Genomic DNA, 21,232 nt, shown 5'->3' with positions numbered 1-21,232 from the left:
AAAACACATGTAAAAGGCCAGAAAAGATTTGGAAAGGCAGCATACAAAGTGCTTAAAGAAAATCTGAATCGTGACAACCTCTTCTTAGAGAAATCATTTTGTACAGTTAGAAAGGACACACAGTTGGAAAATGAACACAATCACCCCTGAGGAGGCAGCACTCACGCACCTTCTGCAGGCATTCCAGCACCTTGGCCATGTAGGCTTCCTGGCATGGGTAAGGCTGGAAGGGGAAATCCACTGTGATCCCGTTCAGAGTGATCCTGGGCATGGTTCCCTGAGGTGCCTGCAAGGAAGTGAAGACCATGATGACCCTGCTGTCATGGTGATAACATGCCAAGATAGGGCTGAAAGAGACCTAAAAGTTCACCTCATTCAACCCCTGCCATGGGCAGGGACACCTTCCACTATCCCAGGTTGCTCCAAACCCCACCCAACCTGGCCTTGAACACTTCCAGGGATGGGACAGCCACAGCTTCTCTGGGCAACCTGTCCCTGTGCTGTCACCACCCTCATAGAAGAATTTCTTCCCAACATCGCATCTAACCCTGCCTGCCCTCTGTCAGGCTGAAGCCATCCCCCCCTGGTCTGCCACTCCAGGCCCTTGCAAAGTGGTTCCCTCCATCTTTCTTGTCGGCTCCATCAGGAACGGGAAGAAGCACTTAAGTCACACCGCTCCGGGACGGGCCGATACCAGCGGCTCTGCAGGAGACTCACGGGCACTTGGGACCCGGTCCCATTACCGGAATCCCGGAACGCACCGCCCACTCCGACCCGTGTTCCTGCAGATCCCTGTGCTCCAGGGTTCCCAGGTCCCGCGTCCCCATACTGCTGTACCCCAGTGCTCCCGTGCCCCCGCGTCCCCGTGTCCCTGCGCTCCCGTGCCCCCGCATTCCCGCGCTCCCGGAGCTCCGCACCTCCCGCTCCTCCGTTCGGAATCCCCGCGCCCCTGTCACGTGACACCCCCGCGTTCTGCACGCCACTTCCGGCGCGTGCTCTCGCGAGAACCGCGCCGTTGCCCGGGTAACGGGCCGGGGAGGCGGCGGCCATGGCGGGCCTGAGCCGGTGGGGATCTTGGTGGAGCCCAGGCCGGAGTGTCGGGGAGCGAGCGGGACTGGGGGTTGGTGCCGTCTCATGAGGGGCCCCGGGAAGGAGCGACGCAAGCCCGGTGGGGTTTGAGCCCTGCCGGGTCTGGGGGAAGCGGGTTCCGCTCCCCAGACAGGCCCTGGGTGGTTCAGCCGGACGGTTCCGCAGCCGCGTTTCCCGGGGCGGAGGCCGAGGTTCGGCGCCCAAGAGCCAGAATATCGACTGTTCGCTCGCTAAAAGCTGCATATCCAAAGCCTCCTAGCCCTGTCGGAGTCCCCCGCGCCAGGGCCACTCCTGACTGGCGTTTCTCCCCTTTTGAACGGCTCGGGAGCGTGTGATAAGCGATGCCCTTGACCAGAGTTTGTCTCCAGGGCCCTGCTGGGCTTTGTGCTGGGGTCTGCCACCCTTGGGCAGTGCGGCACGCCGGAGAGGACAGAACACGGCAGGATTCTTTGTGAAACCCTCGGCGTTTGAGGTGGGAGGGTTCTGTGGCTTTTATGTTGAGCCTCGCAGCTCCTGCCGTAGGAACAGTAATGAATTCTGACGGGTCTCTTTTGTTAGGGGTGGATGTGCCGCTCCTTTGTTCCCGGCTTTTCCCTAGCACGGTGCTCCCACCCTTCAGCCCCCTGACAGTGTATCCAGGCACATCAGGAACGGCTTTGTCGGCATTCCAGGTGCTCAGGCCGTGTGATTGTGGTGAACTGCTCTGGATTGATGGATTACCCAGTTTTGTAAGAATCTGGTTTTAATAAATGCATAGGTATGGATTACCTGGATCCTCAAATTTTGTACAACTGTGTTTTATGCAGCTATATGAGAGACAAGGTGGGAAGAAAATATTTTGTACTCATTTCTGTGGTTTATTGCTGTATCTCATGCTGCCACTGTGTAGATGTAGAACAGGATGTGGCTTCTTTTATTGTAACTTTAAAATGCTTTATTCCTGGCCAGCTGCACAGCTTGTTTGTGTGTGGAACAGTTCTGGGGTTAAAAGGAACAGACTTTAAACTATGTAAGTTAAACATTGCGTGATCTGTTGTCTTCCCAAACATGTGGTACCTTCTGTGTCGTGTTTTTGGGTCAGGGGAGCTCATGGGTGTTGCTCTTTTGGTTGCCAGCCTTTAAATTCCTTGAGCTGAACTTCCCTGGATCATAAACTGTCTTTAATTGTAGGAAATGGGCTGGAGAGCACAGAGCTATTCCTGTGGATCTTCATGTGCTCCACACAACATTTAACAGCTGGTTTTGCTCATGTTTCTGACTGTGAACTCTTTAATGTGGTATCAGTCATGCACGATTAAGCTGCAAAAGAAATTAGTTTGTAGAGATTGGGAAATGAGAATGTGGGATAACTTCAGGGGAGAATAAAGGTTTAAAACTCCTCATAAATACATGGGATACTGTGTTGTTATTATTTCCTCTAAATACCTCTTTCCTACATCGAAGAACAATATCAATAGTCTATCAGAGGAGATTATTTTGCCTTATTTCAGTGCTGCTGATAGAAGCAGTGTCACCTGCTGGGAGGTGACCAGCCCAAGGCAGGAGTGGGGTGTGAGTCAGCAGGTGCCCGTGTCCAGCAGCAAACATGAGTCAGCACCGGCCGCTCCGCAGCTCCTGGAGGCTGCTCCTCTGCACCAGTGACCTCACCTGACCAGCACTGCAGGCTGCCTCCAGCACTGCTGTCCTTCTAAAAACAGAGCAGAGGAAATGGGTTGTAAGTTTAAAGAGAAAAATGTATTCCTTGTTAAGGTTGCAAAAGAATTGTGGAGCTTTAGTGAAGCTGCAGCATCTGTCGGGATAAAAATGCAATAAATAAAGGTGTTGGTCTCACACTGGATTGTCGTCTTGGTGTTTGTCTCCCTAGGATAAACCCTGAATTCTTATAAAGCAGGAGTTTGGAGAGGGAGGAGAGATTTCAAGACTCTGTCAGGGCAGCACAGAGAGTTGTGTGACAGCTGCTCACCAGCCTGTCCCCACTAGCCCTGTCAGGAGGAACCAGCCTGTCTCCACTCCTCGCTCATTACTGGGTTTTAAGATCTTGGATAAACTATTTTTCATTTTCAAGAAAAAAACCCCAATGTACAAAATAAAAACCTTGGGAAAGATGATCCTTAGCCGCTGTGGGAACATGGCTGAACCACACCAGGGGCCCCAGCAAGCGAACACTGGTGCTGTGCAGAAGTGCAAAGTGAATAATGGCCATATTTGCTCAGAGGCTGCTCAGGCAGGATCTCTCTTCTGAGATGAGATCCAGATGCTGCCAGAGGAGCAGGAATCTTCATGACTGGGACAAAAGAGCCTCAAGGGCCATCTATGTGGTTGTCCTGAAGGTTATTTTTCCCCTTTCACACTGAGTAGGGTTAAGTTGCCATTTGTTATCTTTCTGAGTCTAAAACTCTTTTTGCCCCCCAAATTATTTGATTTCTTTGACTCCTGATAGTCCAGAGCCTTTCAGTACATTTACTGTTGGGGAGTAACAAAATAGGTTTCCACCTTGACCCTCCAAATCATTTTCTCCCCATTTCTCACACAGCGTATTCCAGTGGGACACATGGCCACGACACCTTGAAAGCATTCCACACCCTTTCCTCAATAAAAGGAATAAAATATGTACTGGATTGATGCAAAAAAATCCAGAATGTTGCAAGAGGTAGCCAGCCCCTCTTGGGACTGCTGGGAATATCAAAGCCAGAGTTCATCCTGAACAGAAGGGGGAAATTATTCCAGCAGTCAGGTGCCTGGGATGGCTGCCTTCCTTTGATCATGGCAAAGATGCTTTTGAAACACACACAAGATAACTTGTCAAGTCCTGGAGATTCAATCCAAGGAGAAAGTAGGGAGAGTTGGAACTACAAAACAAGGCGTGGACAGAACAGGGAGCAGTTAAAGGTCATAAAGAAGCTCCTGTTGCAAGCACACATTGAAAATGTGTGGAGAGTGTTAATTTTATTCTGAATTAGACATTTTCTCTATTTTTCTTTTCTTACATGACAGTGTTAGAATAGGACACTGGGAGATGGGGGGAAAAAAAGAAAAATCTCTGTCATTCTAACTGAATTTAGTAGGCAGTGCCTGTGGCTTCTGCCCCTGAGCATGCCAGAACACTGGCAGGTATTCCAACAACCTGTAGTTCCCTGCAACAGCTGGAATTTGTTTGGGAGTGTCTGCATTGCAGCATGCTGGGAGATGTGTGGGTTTGGGAGGATTCCTTGCTCCCAAGCGTGTGTGTGATGCTCTAAAAGCACAGAAGCACTGGCCCCTCACAATAGCCACAAATGGAAATGATAAAAATTATAGAAAACAGACAGAAAATTATAAGAAAAGAGGTCCTGATGCCTGGGGTGGGGGAGAAACCCAGAGAATTCTTACTGAAATCAAAAGGCTTCATTCTGCTCTTTCTCCACTACTTTTATGGCAGTTTCCTCCCCAAACTGCAGGTCCTTTAGTGCCTCAGTGTTGGTGTAAAAAAAACCCCTAATCCCATGCCTAAAAACCTATCTGGGATCCCTCCTCCCTTTGCTTTTTGCCTAAAGCTGCTGCAAGGTTTGGGGTTTGGGTTTTACACCTCAGCCCAGTCAAGCCAGACCCCTGAGCCGGCCCTGCAGGTGAGGCTGCCTTGGAATGGATGGTTAAAAAAAAAAAAAACAACAAAATCAATTATTTTGCTTAACTCTACTGTCAGCAAGGGAAAAAGCAGTTTAGCCCATCTCGAGCAGACAAGAAAGGGAGGAAGAGGAGGAAAAAATCCTCTTTTGCCAGCGCCCGGCTGGGTGTGTCTCGCCCCCCGCCCCCCCCCCCCCCCCCCCCCCCCCCGCCACCGTGGGGCTGTGTTCCTGGCAGGCAGGCTTGCCTGGGAGGGATCTGCCGTCAAAGCCACCCAGGAAAGGAGGCCTGATACGCTCATTAATATTCCGAACTAGTGACCCTTCTTTTTCTTTCCACCCCTCGCCTTTCTCTGGGCGCTCCAGCCTCTCCCCGCCGCGGATGGCTGCAGCCCCCTCCAGCTGAGTCAGTCCTCCCTCCCCGCAGCATTGCAGCACCTCCGCAGCTCCTGCGCTCCTTCCTGCTCCTGCAGCACCGCTCCGCTCCCGCCGCAGCATGGCCAGCACCGTCTCAGGTAGGACTGCCGGCTTCTCGGGGGCTTGACATCAATGCACTTCTAAAACCATCAGGTTATATATATTTTTTTGAAAATCATTATTCTGAAGGTTTGGGTTGGTTTGTTTGTGGGGTTTTTTTTCCCGTGGGTTTCGGGGGAGTTCTGTGCTGAGGAGGCAGCTGGTATGGCAGCATTGTTCCCCTTCCTCCCCCATACACACACCCCTCTGATGCAAGATAGCAGGTGGGCTTTTTATTTTAATATGAATACACGTGTGATAAACTTGCCAATTTAAAGTATTGCTGCCATTTCATTGTGCCATTAGAAGATGCTGCTACGTGCCAATTAAATGTTATTTTTGTAACATCGTAGAGCTTTTTTTCTTTCTTTCTCTAAGAAAATAATTGCATGCTGTGCAGCTGGATGTAAGGAATTCAGAAATTACATTTTGTTTTGTGAAGATCATGTATTGCTTAAATGGGTAATGGAGAGGAAGACATGGGCAAGAGCCAGTAATGCCCTAGAAAATCCCCCAAAGCCAACCAGAAGAACCTGGATGGGGTTTTGTGTATTCTCAGGGCTTCCCAGTCCCAGATTTCTTGCACAGCTCACATTTCTTGGTTAGAAGATGCTACAGGGGAGCGGTCCTCTGATGGCGTTGGGTGAAATGAGATGCTGCAAGGGAAGCCCTTCCTCCCTCCTGCAGCAGTGCCGGCAATCGCAGCGCGGCTGCCCGGGAGCCTGGTGGGGTTTGGCTTCAGGATGGCAGCCCGAGGATGCTGTGCTGCTTCGGTCCAGCTTCCTAAAGACCTGTCTTGCCCTCTTTGACTGGGAAGGAGGGATTCAAGTGGCTGAAACTGGGAGCATGGGTCAAGGAGAAGAAAAGCTTGAAATGGTACAATGAACAGTGGGTGGGTTTAGAGGTTTTTTTTTTCTTTTAGAAAACCAAGTTTTTTCTTGGAATGGCTCTGAATTCTGCATCCCACAAAGAGGGGCTTGGGAGGGGGAAGCGAGATCCTTGAGGGCTGAGCAGGAGCGACAGACAAAAAGGAAGAGCAGGCAGTGCTTTGTGCCCCCCAGGCAGGGAACCAGCCCGCAGGAGACCAGGCAACACTTCTTGCTTCTTTCACCGCCCTTTGCCGAGGTTTCCTGCTGTGCATTTTCTATTCCTTACTCCTTTTAAAAGATCAGTAGAGGCAGGGGGAAGAAGGACAGAGAGATGGAGGGGTGTGTATGGGGGGTGGGGGGAGTGTAAGGGCGCAGCTGATCCTGAGTGTGCTTTGCATGCAATTAAAGATAAAAAGCAGCATTGTAAAAATGTGTTTGCGATAGAAAACCTCCAGCTATTGTGTATATTCCTGTGAGTATCCCTGTCTCAATGAACGTCTGCAGCAGTGCACTCTTGGGAGGTGCCACTCATCTCCTGCCTTCCCCACCGAGCAGGATTGGACCTCGTTTGCAGAGTGGGGGTGGGAGGAAAGGCTCAGACTTACCAGCCCTCTAAACCAAGGTTGCATCGAACTTGAGATGGACGAGGTGGTGGATGAAACACATGTAGGCAGAACATGCGATTTCCGCCTGGTGCATTCTCACCCTCCCAACCCACTGCATGCCCACAGCGTATTTCATCCTCCCAAAGATGCAGTTTCACTGTCAAAGAGACTTAAGATCATGAAGAAGCGTGAAATGGGGCTTCCTTGTGACTCAGATCAAGCAGAGAAGCGATTTCAAGGAGTAGGAAGTCATGGAAAGCAGTGCTGTGGCAGGAGGGAAGAGAATAGGGCGCTGCGTGCCAAGGGAGGGTCGGGGCTGAGCCTCGCCCAGCTGCCTTTGCAGGAGCAGCTCCCCATCTCCCCATCGCCTGTAGCACGTACAGCAGCAATGGAGAGTGGCCTGGAAAGGCAGGAGAAAAAGAATAAGGAATCCTTCAATCAAGGAATGAGTCTTGTTGGCTTTCTTCATTATTTCCTTCTTTATCCTCAGCAAAAGCCGATCCGTGCTGAGGGGAGGGCAGCTGCAGTCGTCTGCGGCTGATGCCCGGGGGCTTATCCCCCTTGGGAAGATTTGCTTGGTTTGTTTAAACAAACAACCAAATCCTTGGGATGAAAAGAAACAGGGCTTGTTCCCCCGAGCCTGGCTGCCCTCCCTCTTTTCTCCCTGTCACCTCAGGCGTTTTCTCCCGGCCCCGGGGGCTGCTGTCGGTGCAGGAGCCGCGGGATGGGCGGCACATGCTCAGTGCCGGCTCAGCTGCGGTGCCGGCCCTGCTGCCGGGCAGCCCTTGCAGGGGCAGAGCCCTCGCACCTCCTCCCCGCAGCATCTGCACAAGGCTTTGTGCTTTTGTGCACCGCAGCCCGGGGGTCTGGCTGGGCTCTGCAGGGCTACGGAGCTCCCCCACCATTTGTAGCATCTGGGCTGAATAAAGAGACCTCAGATTATGAAATGATGCGGAAGGTGACATCCCCCCCGGCTTTCTCCGACGCTGGCGTGTCTGAGAAGGTGGAGCCAAGAGGAAACACCAGGTTGTCATTCCTGGCCTCATGACTGGGCATGGTAAATGGGCCTTGGTAGATCCCAAGGTTTTGCCGTCCTGCCATGAAATGTGATAGTTGAGGGACTTCATATAGCTCTGGGTTATCCCCTGATCCCATTTCTGGGTGGTATTGGGGGACACCATATGGTGTTGCCCTGTCCTGACATTTCTACTGCCCAGGCTGGAGAGTCAGAGTCCCTTCTACCAAGCTCTCCATCTCTCTGTGTTCTCAAGAAATCACTATTGTCTTTTTCTTTGACTGTTGAAGAGATCTATGTGGCCTTCAAAAATTATGGTTCTTTTATTAGGAATTCACTTTTACATGCCAAAAGAGCCTATTGTATTATTGTAGGCGTTTATATAGATGTATATTTTTTTTCACCAGTGTCTCCAAACAAGGGATCTAAATAACTGGAAAATACTTGTTCTTTCTAAAATATAAATAATGTCTTGTTTAATGACACCATGTAGACTCTGGGAAAATGCTTCAGATATCTCAAAAGAGCCCTTTCTTGGAATCTGTCATTGTTGGTTCAGATCTGGTTTAGCAGATGAACACATTCTCCTTCTGCTGAGTAAAAGCTGAGATTTAGCAATCTGATGTGGCAACCAGAAGGCTGCAGATAAGCCCATTGTGACAGCAGTGTGGGCAGAAGGGGGTTGAATGGGGCTGAGGATTCTTCATGGCAATCCTTGGAGGGACCTGAAGCTCACTCAAACTTCTACACCCCTAAATTAACTGGAAACAACGTGCCTGGCTCATCCCTCCCAGTTGTCTTACTGACATGGGCTTTAGTCTTGCAGGTGTGAGTTATGTTTTAAAAATGAAAGTCTCCTCTCCAGAGGGGAGTTAAACCAATGGGCTGTGATTTAGAAATACAAGAGAGCCAGAGAGCAACCAAAGACCACGTGCATGTGCTGTGGCACTTTGGCACCTCCCAAATGGTGAAGAGCTGCTCAGCACATTTCTGAACAATCCTTTTATTCTTTCAAGGTACTTCTACAAGGTTATTGCCCTACTAGAGAATCTTATCCCCTCTAAATTGTTTATACAAATAATACCACTGTTTAATGGGCAAATACAATAATCCTCAGTTAATGGAAAGGAAACCAAGATCCAAAGAGACCAAATGACTCTCTGTGGTCACAGAGCACATCTGTACCTGACACATCACGGCACTGGGCTCTGTTTTTGACTGTCGCATGGACTGCCACCTCACTAGCTCCCCAGCTCCTTTGTAGCTCTTTGTCTCACCCAAACCTGACTGTCCAAACCTGTGTTTGCCCCAAATGCACACTCTGGGTCAGCTGCTTCCATTTGGTTCCTTCCTCTGCTTTATCAAGCAACTTCAGGCCATGCTTCTCTCCTTCCCAACGGTAACTCCCCCAGCTGCTGCACAGCTTGGGCCCTTCTGTCTTGCTGAGTCCATACAAGAGGAGATTTCCCTGGTTATTTTCCTGGGAGCAGCCCACATGTTCCAGTGCTACAGTTCGAGTGACTTGCTGATGCATTGGCTGTGCACAGCACGGGTTGCTGTGACATTCATGAGCTGCCAATAAAACCTGGGGGGAAGGAGCCGGGTGATTGGAAACTGTTCCTGGGCAGTAGCTCAGCAGATGTCTGACAGAAGGCAGAGCAAACCTCACATCTGCCTGTTCTCATGGATGGTTCCACATGAGCCCATGGTAACTTCTGGGCCTGGAGTCTCGGGGTGTCCCTATACCATCAGTGTGGGGTACAGCTATGGAGCTAACAAAAAACCCCCAAACCCTCCCAAAAAACCAACCAACCAGCCAACCAAAAACCAAACAAAAAACCCACTAGTGTTTTCTGGTTGTGTGAGATCTGCTACTGACCTGTTTGTAGAAGCTGGGGAGCAAGAAGGTGGAAGTGCACTAGACTGAAGGTCTGGCCAATATTTTTATGGTACGAGCCATAGAAGGGGAGAATATCTAAAACCTGCTGTACTCTCCAGGCTTATTGAGGACTCTGGTTGCTTTTGTTGCGTGTGTGGCGTTGCAATCTGTGCTGGAGGTCTCAGTTCTCTGTCTTTCTGGCTTCTCTACCTTCTGTTTAAGCTTTGGCTTCATTTATAATTGGCCTGTTCCCATTTTTTCATGAGCTAATACTCATTATGGAAGCAATTCTTACTTCTCCAAAGTTATCTTCACAAACCAAATTATTTTCTTGTAACAACCTTCCTCTGACCTTGCTATCAGACAGAGCACATCCAGTCTCATCCATTTAAGTTTCACATAAATTAGCCTTGCTCTGCCTCTGGTTCACTGTGACTGATGCTGTGTTGGTGTTGTGCCGAGATGGCCTCGCTCTGTTTTTCTGGATGCCGTTAAATACCACCCCAGAACCTGGCTGCAGTTTAGCTTAATGTATTTAGGAAGCAGAGAACAAAACTTTTTAATGAATAATAGATGTTAAGCCCCACCATCCAGGCACATCATGAGGAGGAAAATGGATCCCATTGCTCCTGCACCACACCATTCCCAGCTGTTCCTCCATCTCTGGCACCACAAGCACTCGGGGAGCAGCTGGATAATGTCTCCGGGGGCTGACTTTGAGATAAACACTTTACGTGGATCGATGGCGGGCACAGCACTGAGGCAAAGCGGCGGGGATATGGAAATGCAGGATGTTGCCTACAGCACTAGAGGGAGCACAGGAAAGGAGTCGCTGGAGAGAGCTGGGACCACCCTGAGCCTCCTGGTGCCTTGGTGAAGGCTCAGGGCATCTCCCTTCTTCTCTTTGAAACAGGGAGAAAGTGATTTTTCCCAGGCAGTATGTTCTATTGCAAAAAAAAAAAAAAAAAAAAAAAGGTAATAACAATAATAACAATACTAACAGTAATAATAATAATAATAACAATAATACACATGAAAAAGTTAGATGAAAAATTTTAATGAAGATTGATTGGCTCATGGGGTGTGGGGTGGAATACAACCAAACCAGAATCAGCCTGTGCTGATTGCAGGGCATAAATGCTCAGGAATGTTGAGGAACTGACTGCACCTTTATGGATTTTAGCTTAATCACTTCTCAGAGATCTCTAAAGCTAACAAAATGCAAGTTCACTCCACTTTACAGGCTGGGACACTGATACATTTTTTGTGTCTTTTACAGTTTATTCACTTCTTGGTTTACACAACTCAGTTATTTTCAATGTTTCACCCCAGTTCTAATAGGACAGCAGTGAAATGTTATGACACAGGGATGAAGACCATACCAGAGTGAATGAATTTGCTGCTGATGCTTCTATTGCAGTGTTTGCCTAAAAAAGAGAAGTAAAATGTCAGTAATTCATACCTGAGTGAGAAGCCTGTTCTAATCCTCTGCCCACCAACGAGGCAGAGCTCTTGCTGCGCCTCTGAGACTGAAGCAATGCTTTGGTATCCAGTCCCTGAGGACCCGAGCCAGATTAATTTATACAGAAATGAAATATTTGCTCAGTGCAAGCTGAGTTTATTTTTACGAAGTTAACAGAAGCAAAAATGCTAATAGATGCTCAAGTAAAAAGTTCAGCATTCCCTGTCTAATTGTTCTTAAAATATGTACATTTGTACACTAGATCCAGCCTTTCTGGGCAGGAACTCCTTGGCCATGTCATATTCTGGCCAACCACTCGTCTTTTCCTGGCTCAAGGGTTTTGTCCACTGGCATAAATATATCCTCAAAACCTTAAATCTATTGCAAATGGGAGTGCAAATAGTTCTGAAACAAGTTTTACTCCTGAGGCTGGCAATCTTTTACCCCTGAGTTTTACGCAGCTGTGATTGAGACAAAGTCTTGCTTCGAGAGGTCTCGGGTTTGCTCTTCACTGACACGGGTTCCTAAAGAGCGACCCAGAGGTTATGGGTCTTTCTTTTAGTTACCAAATCAGAGGATGTACCTCTCCTCACAGGATGCTTTTTCTTGACTTAGCCTGATAAAACAATTATTTGTCATGGAATGTGTCATGGGCACAAGGCCATCACTGTGATGCTTCTGTGTCCTGCAGGTGTAGCTGGTGGCTCTGGAGCACAGGTGTGGGGATTTCAGGGATCAATTTAGTTCTCAGGGCATGGATCAGGGGCTCCTCAGGACATGTATGACATTGGGGGGCTGGAGTGTGTTCAGAGAAGGGAACAGAGCTGGGGAAGGGTCTGGACCACCAGGAGCACCTGAGGGAGCTGGGGAGGGCTCAGCCTGGAGAAAAGGAGGTTCAGGGGGGGACCTTCTCACTCTCTACAACTCCCTGACAGGAGGGGGGAGACAGGTGGGGCTCAGCCTCTTCTCCCAATTAACAAGTGACAGGACAAGAGGACGTGGCTCAAGTTGCACCAGGGGAGGTTTAGATTGGACATTAAAGAAAATGTTTTCACTGAAACGGCTGTCAAGCCTGGCACGGGCTGCCCAGGGAACAGGTGGAGTCACCATCCCTGGATGGATTTTAAAGCCATATAGATGGACACCTGGGGACATGCTTTAGTGGTGGGCTTGGCTGTGCTGGGGGAACACTTGGACCTGATGATCACGGAGAGCTTTTCCGAGCCGAAAAAATCTGTGACGATTCTGTGCTCCTATGATTCTATAATTCCCTCAGGAGTCAATCCTTGCCCCTCTTCATGCCCGGCCCCGCGGCGGTGCTGAAGGGACAGCTGCCGGCCGGGGTCCGGCGGAGGTGACGGTCCTGAAGGGACAGCTCCGGGCGGGGAGCGGAGCCCCGGCAGCTCCCGGGGTCCCGGGGGGGGGCTCGGTCCGCTGCCCCCTTCCCGCTGCTGCCCCCGCTCCCGCCCGGCACTGGGGGCCGCTCGGGGCCCTTCGGGACCGTCCCCCGCCGGTCCCCGGGGCCGCGGCAGCTCCAGCCCCGCTGCCCGGCCCCGTGTGCCGCTAATTGCATCTGACGGCTGGCGCCGGGGTGCAGCTGCAGCCTCCGGGGCGGGGGAAGGACGCAGAGCGCTTCCAGCGCTCACCACAGCCCTGCCGCAGCCCAGGGCCTTTTGTCCTCTTGCTCCTCTTCATTTTAATTGGCAGAGAGGGACGGTCAGCTTGCTCTGCAGGAGGGAAAGCAGGACAGGGGAGATCCCGATGGAATGGGGCCAGCTGTGAAATCCCCACAGCAAACCTCCTGAAAGGCAGGGAATGCAGCATGGAATCATCTGCACACAGCGCCAGTACTGAAGCTCAAGTCACGGAATACAAAGCCCTGTGCTCTGTAACAAGTGCTGTCAGACAATTAAATTGAATTAAATGACGGGGTCAGGGGTGTGGCACATCTGCCTCATGCCTTGGTTTCACCCAGGACCAGACATAATGGTGGAGCAACGACCTTGTTGACTGGTTTGTTTGTATTAAACGATAATGTCTAAATGATAATAAATGATAATGTCTCTCATCTATTCCCAGGGACCGTCTTCAGGGTTCTTGGCAGCACATTAGGAGATGCATTAGCTTACTGCTCCATGCCATGACTTTGGGCCTCTCAGAGGCTCTCCAGAGGTTTTTTTCATTAAGAACAGAATCAAAGATGTCTAGATGCCATTGCTGGTGTAAACTGTTCTATATTTGGGTTACATTTAACAGCAGGACTGGGCAGGAGGTTCAAATCAGAATGGGGAGCAAGCTAAAAAAGTGTTCACTCAAGATCTGAGCTTCAGGGGTGGTGGTTTAGCAATAGAAGGGCGTTAATTAGAGTGAAGTTCTGCATCTGGGAGGAAAAATAAGTGCAAGCAGGAAGGAGGCGTAGGTTTTCCCACTCAATTAGCTGTGGGAAGGCAAGGAGAATACCTGAAAGATGTTCCTAAGAGCATGTGGTACACAGGATATTACTTTTTTCAGAATTGTTCTGTGTCTAATGCCTCTTCAGATCACAGAGTCCTGGGGATTTCCCTGTCCTGGCCCAGGGGAGGGTCTTGCTCTGAAGGTGGCATTGGCAGCTGAGTTGCAGAGTTGCCTCTGGCTGGAGCACAAAATGAGCTCAGTACAGAGGGGACAAACCAAGGCCAGAAGCACCAGGATGTGTAGGAAATCCAGAGGCAGAGCCAGGGCAGGACAGCAGGATGCCTGTGCCTGTGGTAGAGGCAGGAGGAAGGGCAGCACAAGGACGCTCAGGACGGGTCTGGCAGGACACGCAGCCATGAAGACTCTGTCCCCACGAGCCTGGGTGTCTGTCCCCCAAGGAGCCAGCCCAGGACAGAGCCTCACAGGACCCAGGAGGCAGCAGCACCCACTGTGCAGCCCCAGCTGCTGACCTGCCACATAGGAGTGATGCTGTGAGGGTTTCACTGATGTGATAAAGAATGTGACAGCCTGACAGAGCACCTCACTGACTTCAACTCCTTCTGTTCTGAGGTTCTTTGTCAAGAGTGTGCGAACAGTTCACTGTCTTAAATGTGCTGAACTCCAAAAATTGAAGGTGAAGATTGCCCCAGAAGCAGATTGCTGCAATCTGTGTTGGAGCAGCACTTGTGATCACCGAGGATGCTGTGGTGCATCCTCCAGTCACAGGAACAATGAGCAAACTGGAAGGTTCACAGCAGCAGAGCTCGAAAGGATTGTGTGTTTCCTGTCCTTTGCAGAAGAATTGTTACTGTGATCACAGACTGTACCAACCTCTGCCTGTGTGGGCTAAGGGGGTGGCAGAATCCACTCTCATCTCCCCTGATCTGCTGCTGCAGGACAGGAGGTTCCTTGTGAAGTTGGGGTCCAGCTCTTCCTCTGGTAGCAGAGCCCCTGAACAGTTTAATCACTCAAATGCCCCTTTTTTCTCCACATTGCTGATCTCCTCTTTCCTCTTCACCCTCACCTCAGAAATGCTGACTTGTGAAATATTCCCAACTCGCCAGGGCTTGAGCAAGGTTTCCAGGTGTCAGTGGGCATCATTTATCTCAGAGACTGGAAATTGCACTTCCAGTGGAGAAAGGGTGTGAGTAGCTGTGCCAACATATTTAGCTAAACGGGCTGCAGCATCCCAGCTCCTTTGGAGGGAAAATCTTGCACAGAAACTTTTACCTCTAGATGTGTTAAGTCCCCACTGTGTGTGTTCCCATGACATTTGCCACACTGGCAGCTAATTTAGGCTGCTCCAGATCAGACGCTCCTTGGGGACCTTTTGGCAAGCTATGGCAGCATGGGAACATCTCCATAGAGTCTGGTAGCTGCAAACAGGATTTCCTGGCAGCATGGAAAAGCCTCTACAGAGTCTGATAGCTGCAAATGTGATACTTGCTTAATTTCTCTACAAAAAAGAGATGCTGTTGCCATTTGAATCTCTCTCATTACTATTTCATATTTTTCAGCCTACAAGGAGAAAATGAAGGAGCTGTCTCTGCTCTCCCTCATCTGCTCCTGTTTCCACACCCAACCCCATCCCAACACCATCTACCAGTATGGAGGTAGGTAACCTGCTCCCACAGGAGCTCCAACAGTGTTTGGATTATTCTCCCGTAGGCAACATGGGAGCTTGCCAGAGTCAGAGTCTCTCTGCTTCATGCTGGGGTGACATACAAGGTATTAACAGCAATGTGACCTTTCTGTAATTATGCCATGACTTTAAATTAATTGCATTTGCATGGGGGGATGAAGGTGATCACTAATCAAGAAATTCTGGAGATAAAACATAATCACCCAGGTCAGGACATGGGAAAATCTTAATTCCTGTATGAGGAGCTTGATAACCTGAGGTGAACACTCTCCTGAGAGGCAAAGGTTCACAGAATCACTGTTTTTTTTCCCCCACAAAGATATGGAGGTGAAGCAGCTGGATAAGAGGGCATCAGGCCAGAGCTTCGAAGTGATCCTGAAGTCCCCTTCAGATTTATCCCCTGAGAGCCCAATCCTTTCCTCCCCTCCCAAGAAGAAGGATCTGTCCCTGGAGGAGCTCCAGAGGAGGCTGGAGGCTGCAGAAGAGAGGAGGAAGGTAAGGAGATGTCCTGTAAAAGGAGTGACTTTTCTGGTACTGATTGCACCTAACCCTAAAACTCAGCAGGCGTAATCTAAAACAGCTGGGAAGAGTGTTCTGACACTTGTAATTCCACTGCAAATTGTCAGGTGAGACATAGGAATCATGGAGCGAGGTTCTGCAGCCTGATTTAGGCAGGGAATTCAACTCCACCATCATCATTGTGTAGATATGGCACTTGAGGACATGGGTTAATGGTGGGCTGGCCAGTGCTGGGGGAACTGTTGGACTCAATGATCTCAGAGGGCTTTTCCAACCTAAATGATTCTATGATAGCAGGAAAAAGGTGTCAAAAGTATCTTCCAAGCAAGAAGATTATGTTATGGGGCGGAAGGGGGTGGCAGAGTGGTTTGAGCAGAGGAGAGAGTCAGAAAGCCTCTCCGGGGAGATGAAGTCTGGAAGAGCCTCTCCAGTGGCCTCACCCCCTCCCCCGGCAGACCCAGGAGGCGCAGGTGCTGAAGCAGCTGGCGGAGAAGAGGGAACACGAGCGGGAGGTGCTGCACAAGGCGCTGGAGGAGAACAACAACTTCAGCCGCCTGGCCGAGGAGAAGCTCAACTACAAGATGGAGCTGAGCAGGGAGATCCGTGAGGCACATCTCGCTGCCTTGAGGGAGCGGCTCCGCGAGAAGGCAAGTGCCACCCCCGGGACAGGGCTGGGGGCTGGGTGTGCTGATCCTCCTGGAAAAACGGGGTCTGGTCCCAGTGTGATGGGTGCAAGGGACAGGGCATTTTCTTGGTGGTGGTTGCTGAGGAGCAGCTCTGCTCCAGAGTAGCGTGAGGAGGGGGGTTATGGCCTTCAAGGTCAGTAGAGAACATAGCCTGGATAATCTTGACAAGAGCAAGTTCAAAGCCACAGCATCAGGCCCACCATGGGCTGTGTGGCCTGAAGGGTTTTGCAGGAGAGAGGAGCCAGGAGTGCGTTCACTGGAGGTTCCATCTCCTCCAGGCTCCCACAGATGATCCTTCACTCCTTGCAGGTGTAACCCCCTGCCCTCAGGGTGTGTTGGCTGGGAAACTGGTCTCTTTTTTTATGTCTGATGCAAATCCTGTGTGCAGGAGGAAAATATTGATCACAGAGCAGGGTGTGTTAGCCTGGTGTCATCTCTCCCATCTTTGCAGGAACTGCACGCAGCCGAAGTCCGCAGGAACAAGGAACAGCGGGAGGAGATCTCTGGATAAAGGGCTTTTCTACACATCTAGCACCTGATTCCTATTAACAAACCAACCAATCGACCAACCAACACATTTTATTTTGTTTGTCTAGATGTGACATTTGGTCCTTCATTCCCCCTCCCCGGTGTTTGTCCCCAGCTACACGCTTCTCTCTGCATCCCTAATCGTCAGTGCTTGTGGGGATTCACAGATCATAGGGACCTCTAAGCAGAATAGCAGCTAGTTCACATCAAATAGAGAATCAAATCAGTTGACCAGTCAATCAAACAGCTTCTTTGGAAGGTTTTGTCCTTTTTTAAAAAAAAAAATATTTCTTAAACTCATGTAAAAAAAAAATCCAAACAAAGATATTAATAAATTCAACCAGCAGTGTCACAGAGATACAGATTTCTTATCTGGGGCTTTTCCTCCTCTTGGTGTTTGCTCTGAGCCAAATATCAGTTTCAGAAAAATGGGAAGTAAGTGATCATTTCTGTGTGTGAAGTAAAATAGGGAGCAGCCCCGTTTGCCCGTGGTAGGAGAGAGGAAGGAGAGGGATGGATGGCTCAGGAGCCGCAGTGTGCAGATCCCCCATCTCTTGGCTGCCTCCAGAGCCAGCCCAGGCAGGCAGTGACCCACAGTCCTCATCTTTGGGTGATTTTTGAGAGCCTGTGTGGAAGCAGCTGAGGGGGTCCACCCAAAGCTTGGTGCCAGGTGCCACATCACAGCAAGTCCCTGTCACAGTGGGCACTGCCTGATGCCCTGGTTGGCCACTGAGCTGCCCTCTCCCTGGCTGAGCGGGGACTGAGGTCTTGGCCACTCTGCCCGGGAGAGCCACAGGTGGTGATTGCATTCCCAGCTCCGTGGGAGCCCTGGGAGAGGACCTTCATCCTCTGTGGGCTCCTCAGTGCTCCCACAACACAGGATTCCACTCGGTTAGGAAAGCAAATCCAACAGAGACGGGGCGTGGTTGTGAAACAGCCTTTTAGTGAACAGAATAATCCTTCCCTCTTTCCAGAGATGGATGTGGCTCTTTGGGGCCATCACAGGGCAGATTGCTGGAGACCAAATCCCAGGGCTCTTTGTTGATCTCCACAGAATTCCCAGCTGGATGTGGGAGGGATCCTTCCATGGCCATGGCTTGATGTCAGGGGACTCTGCTCCTAAAAGGAAGGGCTACCTTACTCCCAAACCCCTCCTCCTGGGCTGTGGGGAGGACAGGGCTGTTAAAAAGCTCCTGTGCTGTCAGTGACAAAAGAAAATTAGATTTAGGGCAAAGAAGGAAACTGAGGGTTGAATTTCTTAACAGTAGCTAATGATCAGTTAATAGTAGCAGCTGTCTTAGATAAGCATCTGTGTAGAGCGCGGCATCACCGTCAGCATCACCTCATCCATATAGTGACGAGAAATTTTAAAAAGTTTAAAAAAAAAATTTAAAAAGTACTTTAAATGAAATGTTTGTGTGTAAGAAATGGTTGAAACCGTCAAATGTCTGTGTCCCGCGTTGGTGGGATCTGAGAAGGTATCTGCGAGATATTAACCCTGTCCTACTCTCTGTGGTGCTGAGTGTTTGCTTGGTGTGTAATTCTGACCTGGAGCTTGTTGTAAATACTGTTTTTAGTACTATGATTATTATGATTATTATTATCAGAAATGTTGTACTCATGAGCAAGAGTTGAAAATAAGAGAAATGGCCATTCTCACTCTCTCCTGGGGGCTCAGAAGGAGTCAGAGGCTGGGCCAGGCGAAGGCAGGGAGCCAGTGGGATGCTGGACAGAGAGTAGCTGGAAAACGTTGGAATTGGGAGCTGGAGGCAGCCGAGTCCTGCAGGCAGGGCGGTGAGAGCGGGGACGGCTGCTCCTCATGCTGGGAGGAGAAGGAAGGGCTGAGAGGAAGAGTAGAGGTGATGCTTCAATTCTAGCACATATAATTAGTGTTGATCCAAACCTCCCCGTGTGGAGGTTCCAGGTGGTGCCCTGCAACCCTGCTGAAGCTGCAGGATCTGTCAGGTTTAGCATGTGCTGGAAGAGAGATGGTCAGTAACAGGTTGTGCCGGTCAGAGCCGTCCTCCCGAACAGCTCCTGAGTCTCCAGGCTCAATTCCTGCCTGGATCTTCCCTCTCGGTCCCTTGTGCTGCCCCACGCCCCTCTCCTCCCCCTCCCTGGAGCCCAGATGGGTCTCAAGTTGGGACTTATTCTTGCAATAGCTTTTCCTGGCAAAAATTCCCATGGCAAGTGCTGAATGGCCTGGCAGATGGTCCTTGTGCAGGTGTGAGCACTGGGAAACGAATTTTTCTCCTCTCCCTCAGGTTGGTGCAGTGAGGGACAGTGGATATGGCTGGAAAATATGTTACTGCAGGATAAGCTCCTGCACCAGAGGAGCAGGGACGCGCACATTGGTAATGTCAGGTAGCTGCTGCAGAGACACGTTGTGCCAAGGAAACTGCCTCACCTGTGGGGCCAGAGGCTTTACGTGTCGCAGAGCCATGTTTGCCTGGTGCAGATGGATGGAGTAGGGATGTTCAGGAGCTTGTCCAGTGCCACGGGGCACTATCAGGGAAATGTGTGACTGCTTTGGCTGCGTGGTGTTGGCTGGATGAGGAGTGTCCACCCACTGCTCCAAACCCATCGTGGCCAGGAGCTCATGCAGCACTGTGCCCAACCTGCAGCATGTGGCACGAGCCAGGATCATGGTTATTCCATGCCTTTCCATATCCCTTCATGCTATTGGCTGTGTGCAGCTGCATACTTCATGCCTCAATTGAGACTAATTAAGTATCCTCATTAACATCCTTACTGCCCCAGCCTGTGTCATTCCTGGAGCATTCCTACGTACTGTGGTTGTGGACACGGCATGCAAAACCCCACAGTTCTTGGGGTCACCTTCCTTGTGGTGGGGCTTGAGGTCTCCACTGATTCCTGAAGGCGTTTATGAATTGAGTTCTGAACTGACAGTTTTCAGCCCCGTTTTTGCAGCAGCATAAGGACATGGGAATGTGCCTTGTAGGGGGAGCATCCTCAGGGCACCCACGGTGTCCCTGCCTGGACCTCGAGTGTGGCAGTGGTGTGAGGGAGGAAAGTCAGGAGGGTGACATCATTATGTGCATGCACAGGCCTTCCAAGAGCCCTTCTGGAGAAGAGCCTCAGATTCGGGCAAGACTGAGGAGCTGAAGCTAAATGAGCTCCCAGCTGGCACCAACAGCCGGGCGATGGGTGAAGCTGTAGGAAGCTGGGACAACCGGCCTCACAGCCCAAATTACAGCTCTGTGCCTGCATTATCCTGTACAGCAGAGCTCAGCTCTGTCTGTAAATAGGCACTTCCAAGGATGCTGGCCCCTCTGACTGCTTCTGGACTGAGCCTTGTCTTATTATTTTGGAGTCATTAAAAAATCTTGCTCTAACCCAGTTGTGGGGTTGTTTTTGAGTTGACCTTCCAGGGCCGGTGGGAGTTGACGATTGCATGCATCCTACCTCGGGGGTAGGTCAGTATTGCTGCTCCCTTTCAAATGTAAACTTCAGCTTGCTTGCTTTAGCTTAGCCCAGCGTGACTCTCTGGCCCTGGCTCTGCAATCCTGTCTCATGGGGTTCATTATATCCCTCCCATGGCATTCCTGTCCTCCTCGCAGTGGCTGTGCACCCGGCTGTGCACACGCGCACAGAAACGCATCCGTGGAAATGATATATGCACATACACTCTGATACCACTTGAAATGAGTCAGGGAATGGCTGTTTACGGTGCTAGAGATTTCTTACTCCCCATGCTAGGGACGAGATGACATAGTAAGACCAATAAACTCCACCTTTGTAGTCAGTTGTCTTCAAGTAAAGCAGCAGAGGCGCACTGGCCCACGCCTACGTGTGGGTGGTCCCTGGTCCCCGGGCTGCAGGGACGCAGGGGACAGCTGGGCATCCTTGCTCTGGCATCTCCTCTGCCTCAGTTTCCCACACCCTTTGACAAGGGGACACAGACGCTCCCTCCCCACGGGGACCGCGGGAGAGCCGATGCCTCCACGTCTCTAAAGTGCTCTGAAATGGAAAGTACCAAAGTACAGAGTTGGGATACGCAGCTGTGTGCCCCGGGAGGAACACCCTGGCCCATGGCTGCAGGAGAGGGTTGGAAGATGACTGTGTGGGCACAGGGCTGAGCTGTCACCCCGGGGCTCAGCACCCTGGCTGTCCTCTGGGCAGGATGTGCTCCTCCTGCCACAGCCGGGGTCACCGTCCCCTGTGCCGGGTGGGGAGCTGGCACAGAGTCATGGAAAGACTTTCCATCCCTAACAGAGCCTTGTCTGGTTCCCTTCGGTCTGCCACGTGCATTTCATTGTCAACTTGAGGTTGTTGTTGTGCAAAAGAAGTGATTATGAAAAAAAATAAAGGAAAAAAAAAGAAATAAAGTTGGTATGAAACCGTA

At 50.5% G+C, this 21,232-nt stretch overlaps 2 protein-coding genes and 1 long non-coding RNA gene across 6 annotated transcripts in view; 2 read left to right on the top strand and 1 right to left on the bottom strand.

Moving 5' to 3' along the window:
* RTEL1 (regulator of telomere elongation helicase 1) overlaps positions 1–964 on the bottom strand; it is a 45,716-nt gene extending 44,752 nt beyond the window's left edge. For all 4 annotated transcript variants that reach the window (XM_048322079.1, XM_048322082.1, XM_048322080.1 and 1 more), the window contains exons 1-2: positions 918–964; positions 170–286 (exon numbers count right to left, since the gene is read on the bottom strand). In XM_048322079.1, the coding sequence (XP_048178036.1) occupies positions 170–271 (102 nt within the window). In that variant the 5' untranslated portion in view covers positions 272–286; positions 918–964. The remainder of the gene's footprint in view (positions 1–169; positions 287–917) is intronic.
* Positions 965–1,019: 55 nt separating this feature from the next.
* On the top strand, positions 1,020–2,926 carry LOC125335001. The gene is made up of 2 exons (XR_007207291.1): positions 1,020–1,561; positions 1,648–2,926. It is a non-coding gene; the product is annotated as an uncharacterized LOC125335001 (long non-coding RNA).
* Positions 2,927–4,921: 1,995 nt separating this feature from the next.
* On the top strand, positions 4,922–21,232 carry STMN3 (stathmin 3). Its single transcript, XM_048321795.1, has 5 exons — positions 4,922–5,206; positions 15,009–15,104; positions 15,453–15,628; positions 16,108–16,299; positions 16,790–21,232. The coding sequence occupies exons 1-5, from the start codon at positions 5,188–5,190 to the stop codon at positions 16,847–16,849; spliced, it is 543 nt and encodes a 180-aa protein (XP_048177752.1). The 5' UTR covers positions 4,922–5,187; the 3' UTR covers positions 16,850–21,232.

This window comes from Corvus hawaiiensis, chromosome 17 (genome assembly GCF_020740725.1).
Source record: "Corvus hawaiiensis isolate bCorHaw1 chromosome 17, bCorHaw1.pri.cur, whole genome shotgun sequence".
Classification (NCBI taxonomy): Eukaryota; Metazoa; Chordata; class Aves; order Passeriformes; family Corvidae; genus Corvus; species Corvus hawaiiensis.
Note: the sequence above shows the minus strand (reverse complement) of the source record. Positions and strands in the feature narration are given on the sequence as shown.

Excerpts from the sequence above, each read along its gene's own strand:
- STMN3 (XM_048321795.1), top strand. Across the intron at positions 15,629-16,107 it reads CTGCAGAAGAGAGGAGGAAG|ACCCAGGAGGCGCAGGTGCT; the intron begins GTAAGGAGATGT and ends CTCCCCCGGCAG. Across the intron at positions 16,300-16,789 it reads GGGAGCGGCTCCGCGAGAAG|GAACTGCACGCAGCCGAAGT; the intron begins GCAAGTGCCACC and ends CCATCTTTGCAG.